The sequence below is a fragment of the Zeus faber genome (assembly GCF_960531495.2).
Source record: "Zeus faber genome assembly, chromosome: 12".
Classification (NCBI taxonomy): domain Eukaryota; kingdom Metazoa; phylum Chordata; class Actinopteri; order Zeiformes; family Zeidae; genus Zeus; species Zeus faber.
Window position 1 is genome coordinate 16936275 of NC_137196.1, and position 7408 is coordinate 16943682.

The 7408-nt window shown below is 44.3% G+C and overlaps 1 protein-coding gene across 1 annotated transcript in view; it reads right to left on the bottom strand.

Moving 5' to 3' along the window:
- Window positions 1-1995, bottom strand: part of pth1r (parathyroid hormone 1 receptor) — a gene marked incomplete at its 3' end in the record, with an annotated part of 40688 nt that extends 38693 nt beyond the window's left edge. Inside the window, exon 1 of the mRNA XM_080011059.1 lies at window positions 1607-1995. Within this exon, the coding sequence (XP_079867185.1) occupies window positions 1607-1675 (69 nt within the window). The 5' untranslated portion in view covers window positions 1676-1995. The remainder of the gene's footprint in view (window positions 1-1606) is intronic.
- Window positions 1996-7408: the final 5413 nt, after the last annotated feature.

Consider the following 7408-nt stretch of genomic DNA (forward strand, 5'->3'; position numbering starts at 1 on the left):
TTAACACATTTTTAATTTTTCTCATTTTGAAATCCTTGTTCATCACTGACCCACAGATACGATAAACACTTCTAACACTACTACTACGACTACGACTACGACTACTACTACTACTACTACTACTACTACTACTACTTCTACTACTTTGATGGCTACTATAATAATATAAAACCATTGTGGATATCCTATTAGCAATAAGGCAAACAGTTTTGTCACCGATTTGGCCTGTACGGCGATGTCCCATTTTAACTTTGTAGGAAAAAAAAAAACACACCAATTTCCCTGTGGCGGAGGAGCTCTAACTAAACCAAACAGGGGTAAACAGTTTTCACAGACACAGTCTTCAGCATCTGAATGTTGATTCAGCTATAAATACACTGCCATGTTATAATTGTTTTCCTCTGCCATCTAAACCAATGAGCCTCGAGGTCCATTGCGGCAAAGTGATGAACCACATCACTGAGAAAATGCACTGTAGCTACCTCAGGAACCCGGGCAAAACGCCTGTTGAATGCACAGCAGCTCCAGCCAAAACACACAGAACCAACTTTGGCTCTCTCTCTCTCTCTCTCTCTCTCTCTCTCTCCCTCCCTCCCTCTTTCTCTCTCTCTCTCTCTCTCTCTCTCTCTCTCTCTCTCTCTCAAATTGTGAGATTGGTGACATTATTCTAAAATCTTAAAGCACAATTACGGTTAGTGGCATTGTAAAGGCTTCCCTTTGGACAACATGCGGCAACACCGTTAACCCGTAAGAACTGCACAATGTTTTGTTTGTTGAGCAAAATCTCTGACCCAATAGGACCCAGTAATTGTTTCTGTGTGTGTGTTAGTACCTGCACCTGGGTGTTACAGTGCTCCGCTAGCCTCCCTGACCCTGACACCCTCCAGCTGTGCAGCCTAATGAAGATGTCGATACCTGTCAATATGACCTCTGCTCATTGTGTGCAAACACACTGTCAACATGAGTGTACACGGAGAAGCAAAGTCGCTACAGTATGAATCAAAACAGACACGTGTACCCTTATATTTTGTGTATTTCAAAGACGCCAATACACACTGAAGCTTATGCGCCCTACTGGGAGAAAGCATTTCACCCTGTTTCTCTGTCAGGTGCAATTTATACCTTGTTATGATGATGATGATGATGTTGATGATGTTGATGATGATGATGATAATGGTGATGATGATGATGATGATTATTATTACCATTATTATTATTATCCTTATTATTATTATCATTATCGTCATTATTATTATTGTTATTATTATAATAGGTCTATCTGATTTTCTTCTTTTACTTGCAGTGGATTTCAGTGTCTATGTGTGCACATGCAATGTCTACAGGTGCCCTTTTTTATTTTAATAATGGACCGCCCCAACACACACACACACAAAAAAGTCGAGGCTTATCACCCATTTTACACAACAGCACAACACTGGATAAGATAAGATCATATAAAGACGGATGGAAAGTGAAAATGGTGAGGCGGGGGTGAAATCCAGGCGTCACAGCGGTAGAAAGTGACAGAACGGTGTCCAGCAGAGAAAAACACATGTAAGCACATCTGTATCTGCATCTGTATCATATGATGAACGGAATGACTTACCAGACATAGGCTGAACAGCAGGGAGACGAGGAGAAAGTCCAAATTGTGGAGCCCCAAAATGGATCCCATCCCTGACTTGAGAAAACTCTCCAAAGGCTCAAAGGATGAAATTGTTATTATTATTATTATTATTTCATCTACTTAACTATCTTCTGGCATGTTTTCAGGCCCGCCGCTGCATCTGGCCGCTGGACGCCGGCGGTGGCTTGTGAAATCATAACTGTATAATCTTCTCTCTTTGGCCTCGATTTCGTTTTATTGTTATTATTATTATTATTATGATTATTAGTATTATTATTATTATAGACACATTTTCTTTTTTTTATTCCTGCCTCTAACCTGGTGTACCGCGCGTAGCGACGCTCAGATTCAAGCCCGTACACTTTTTATTTCCCTGCATCTGTCTCTTTCCCCTCTGCCTGAAATTACATCCACATGTCAGAACTATTTACGTCGCTCCGGCTCTGCGGTGGGAAGTTCAAATGAGTCTTTGTAGAGGGGGAAAGAAACCGACGCTGTATTTTTAGGTCTTTTTCAAAAAAAAAAAAAAAAAAAAGAACCCCCCCCCCCCCCCCCCTCCTTCTTCGCTCTAACTTAAACACTTCAGTATGGGGGGGAACGCGGCGCCCGGTGCCTTGTTGCGGGTGCTCCCGGCGTCCCGGAGTCACCGCTCCGCCGCACCGGAAAAGTTAGGTCAGCGCCGGACGCGTCGAGGGGACGGAGCCGACGGAGCCCGACGCTTCCATCACGGATCTCGCCATTTAAAGCGGATGAGACTCTCGGCGGGGGGACGCGGGCGGACAGCGCCAACCTTCGCCTCTCAGAGGACGCGGACGCACGGGAAAGTTTGCATTGGATTCGCCGACTCGGGCGTCGGGGCTGACCGCGTGACACGTGACGCCAACGACAACAGCGACGACGACGACGACGACGACGGCGACGACAGCAACAACAGCGGAAGGACGAACGAACCCGAAGTAATTGACGTTAAGCGGCGCCTACGGAATGTATGAACCCACGGTGATGTCGCGGCCGGGAGGAGCAGAAACACCCCTCCAACCCCCTCCCAGCTGACATGCGCGCGAGAACGGCTACTTACTATTTCACGGGGGGGGGGGGGGGGGGGACAAAACAAAACAAACAAACAAAACGAAAAAAAAAAAAAAAAAACCCAAAAAAAACCCCGTTCGTCCCCAACGTCCCGGCGTGCGCGCGGCGGCGTGTTCGGTGGGAGGTTGACGGGTCTCGTGCGTCCAAAGCGTCTCCAGATGTGCACTCTCGCGCCGCGGAGAGCCTCGCGCTCGCTGACTGGAGGAGTTGTGGGATGGAAAGGGAAGGAGGTGGTGGGGGTGAGGGGTGGGGGGTGGTGGGGGTTGCAGGTAGAGGGGTGGTGGTGGGGGGGGGGGGGGGGGGGGGGTGCGCCGTCCAGGGCCCCCATTGGCCCGCGCCCTCCGACGTCACGCACGAAACCGCGACCCTCTAAAAAAAAAAATGACGTTTTTTTTTCTCTCACCCCCCCCCCCACCCGCCCCACTAAAACAAACTTTACTTTCAGCATCTCGCCAGAAGCTTTTCTGCAAGTTTTTTTTTTTGTTTTGTTTTGTTTTTTTTATCCCCCCCCCCCCCCCCAAAAAAAAAATTGCATCTGAGATTTGGATGACCACGGTGATTCAAGATTCAAGATTCAAGATTTTTATTTGTCACATACATATACATACTTTCATACATATATGCAGTGAAATGTAATCACTGAGATGTACAACATCCACGATTTTATGCTTCTTTTATTTTATTCACATCATATAGAGGTGAGCATGGAGTTTCCATAACACCTTTTGAATAAGTCTTTATTTCATATATCATATGAAATATTCATATACATATCATATAGTTGTGTTTAATATATATATATTTACACTAAACACATACACTATATACTATATTCAATATTATTTTATTCTTAACCATTGCTGTCAGTTGTAGTTTTCCAAAGTAATTTATTTGTACCTTTTTACCACTGCTAAATGTACTTAAAGTATTCAAAGTAAAGTACTCGTCATAGCCAATGCAACTGTGTAAGAAAGTTGTAGTCGAGAAAAGCTATATATGTTTGCGTTGAAATGAAATGCTGTAGAAATCGAAAGTCTACAAAACTGGAAAATACTCAAGTACATAATGTAGAAATATATTTAAAGAGGACCTATTGTTCTCCTTTTTTACACAAGTTCATTTACGTCTCTTGAGGTCCTCAAACATGTTCTTGGAGTTCTTTGCTGAAAATGCCACTCAGATAATGCATTCTAGCCATTCTTACATGCCTCTAAAGCATCCTGTTCCTGATGCGCTGATTATGTGGGAGGAGCAACCCTCCCAAGGCCCCGAGTTCCGTGAGCCAATGGGGTTTGAGCAGAAGTTCCGGGTTGAATTTAGTCAGTAAGCGTTCACTGATTTCACCTTATCAGTCAACTAAAATCTGTTTCTGAACAAATTTGAGGTGAGAAAAAAGCAATGCACTCACATTAGATCGACAAGGCCTCATTTAAAAGTTTGTTCCGACTTTCACCACAGTGTCCGGAGCGGGGGTACGGCAGGGCTTTGGGTTTTTTTTTGTTTCATTCAATTACGGAAAAATTGGAAAATAAAAAAAAATGACATCTGGGGTTTTGTTTAGAGAAACATGGAGCGGATCGCGCACCGCAGCCTGAAGTACAGTCCTACCGTGGAGACAAACACAGAGAGCAACACACAGCGGATACTTACATTTCCCTCATCTTAAGTTTTGTCAGCGACTGTTGGTATTTATTCCTCTTTCTTTTAAATGATTTGTGCTGGTCTCTGTAGCCATCAGAGCACTTCCCATGAGTAGCTCTTAGCTGCCATGCTAGCAGGTCCAGTGGAGCTCCAGGTGTGGCTGGAGTTACTCCGATGGAGGGCCGTTCTAATTCGATTTATTCCCTCGGTGACATGCATCAGGGCTGCAAAGCTGAACGGCTCGTTTCACAACATGTCTTCTGAATAAGAACACTCACAAAAAGCTGTCTGCGTTGCCTCACTTCTCAATTTGTGTGTTAGAAGGCCCATCGGAGACCCAAATGTATGTGCACAATCACTGAAGAGTGAGTTTTGCATAATAGGTCCCCTTTAAACGTGTTTGAGGCATTAAAAGTAAAAAAAAACCTCGTCATATCCAATGCGTCGGTGTAAAAAAGTTGTAGTAGAGAAAAGGTATGTCGTTTGTGTTTCTGCGCTCAACGGTCCTGATTTTACAATACATCTACAGCTGCGACATGTTTTTATGGCAGAATAAAAACTGTGTGAGCTATTCAGACATGCCTACCTACTAAATTTACAAGAAATATCAGTTTTATGATGTCTTACACAAACTGGAAATCCTTAATCATCCATTTTGGTGTAATTTATTTTAAAACAGGCAACAAGGTGGCCAATTCTCCTGCGCCATCTGGTCAGTTAACCAGACTTAAGATGATGAAATATGAATTATTATGATTCATGAGTCGTATATACAAAGTATTAGTTGTAATTACTGTAGATAGACATACAGACAGACAGACATCCAGATAATGTCCCAGCAGCTCACATCAGAAGAATCGGCTGTAATAATAACAGCAATATACGTTTTCGTAATCTTCTTCTTCTATCTTAATCTACGGAACTCCGTAGGGCCGTGGCTAAAAGTAGCAAGATTACGGTGGCACTAATTTGTTAATCGTACTCTAACACAAACAGCATAAACAGATCTAAATCAACATAAATCAAAATGAGTGCTTTCTTTATCGGCTGCTGTCACCTCTCATGAACACATAAGAAATTATGGATTGCTCATTTGCATTTGGGAAATTCCATCTATTATACATGGGAAAGAAGACACTTTAGTGTGCTTCACAGCAATTCTCCACCATATGTTGTTGGTGCACTTAGATATGGCAGGAGAGAAAGCATTAAAGGAATGCACCCAGATTTTGACATGTATATACCACCGATCAGCCACAACATTCAAACCAGTGACAGGTGAAGTGAATAACATTGATCATCCCGTTAAGATTAAGATTAAAGATTAAGATTAAACAGGACAAGTTTAGCTCGTCTTTATAGTCACAAACACACCACAACACACATGCATTTCGTGCAGCAACGGCCAACACACACACACACACACACGCAATGGAGGCCGTGAAATGTCTCTTCCGCATTCTCCCATCATGGCTCGTCGTTCCTCCGTTCGGCAGCTGACAGTACAGGGCCCGGGGACCAACTTCTACATCCATCACTGGTCAGACGATGTTTCTTGTGCATGTTTTAAGTGCGGGTTCATACAATGTTATATGTAGAGCCTGTGAGAACATGCAAACTCCACACAGAAAGGCAATGGCACCTGGGGTGGCATATATTAAGCAGCAAGTGAGCAGTAGATTCTTGAAGTTGATGTGTTGGAAGCAGGGAAAATGGGCAAGCGTAAGGATCTGAGTGACTTTGATAAGGGCCGAATTGTGATGGCTAAACGATTTGGTCAGAGCATCTCCAAAATGGCAGGTCTTGTGGAGTGTTCCCGGTACGCAGTGGTTAGTACCTACCAAAAGTGGTCCAAGGAAGGAATACCGGTGAACTGGCGACATGGTCATGGGCGCCCAAGGCTCATTAATGCACGTGGGGAGCGAAGTCTAGCCCGTCTGGTCCAATCCCACAGAAGAGCTACTGTAGTGCAAATTGCTGAAAAGGTTAATGCTGGTTATGATATAACGGTGTCAGAACACACAGTGCATCGCAGCTCGCTGCATATGGGGCAGCCGCAGACCTGTCAGAGTGCCCATGTTGACCCCTATCCACCGCAGAAAGTGCCTACAATAGGATCATGAACTTCAGAACAGGACCATGGCGCAATGGAAGAAGGTAGCCTGGTCTGATGAATCGGCTGAGTGCGTGTGCATCGTTTACCCGGGAAAGAGATGGCACCAGGATGCACTATGGAAAGAAGGCAAGCCGGCGGAGGCAGTGCTCTGGGTAATGTTCTGCTGGGAAACCTTGGGTCAATCATGGCATTCATTCATGTGGATGTTACGCTGACATGTACCACCTACCTAAACTTGTTGCAGGCGTAGTACACCTCTTCATGGCAATTTCATGGTATTCCCTAATGGCAGTGGCCTCTTTCCGCAGGATAATGCGCCCTGCCACCTTCTTCCATTGCTCCATGGTCAAGTTCTGAGGCTCACATGCCCATTGTAGACGCTTTTGTTGGTGGACAGGGGTCAGCATTGGCACTCTGACCGGTCTGCAGCTACGGAGACCAGTCAGAGGGTCCTTTCTGCTGCTTGGAGGCGCCGCAACATAATACCGACCTTATACACCAGAACCGATTGGGATAATTAATGTACACCCACTGGTGGACACCTCATACACACACTGTTAGAACAATTATTTAGCTGAATGCCCTGTTTGCTAATAAACAATGAAGAGGAAAATGTTTTTTTTTTTCTCAAAGTGAATTTATTATCTTGTACAAGAGCCGGTTGTACAAGTGTTGGACCAGAGATGTGCTTAAGAGCAGCTCTCTGGGATCAACAGTTTATTTTGGGGAGTCAGAGAATATACTGTATATGGTCAGTTTGGCGCCACAGATTCGTGCGTGTTCAAATAAGGCAAACTCCGTGACAGTCGAAGGAATGAAGGTAAAGTTTATGTCTTTAGATAGTTCACAGTGCATACTGTCTGTGGGAATTAACACTGTGTGCTGATATGTGATTACATATATTTAGATATACTGTTACACACACAAGTTTATAT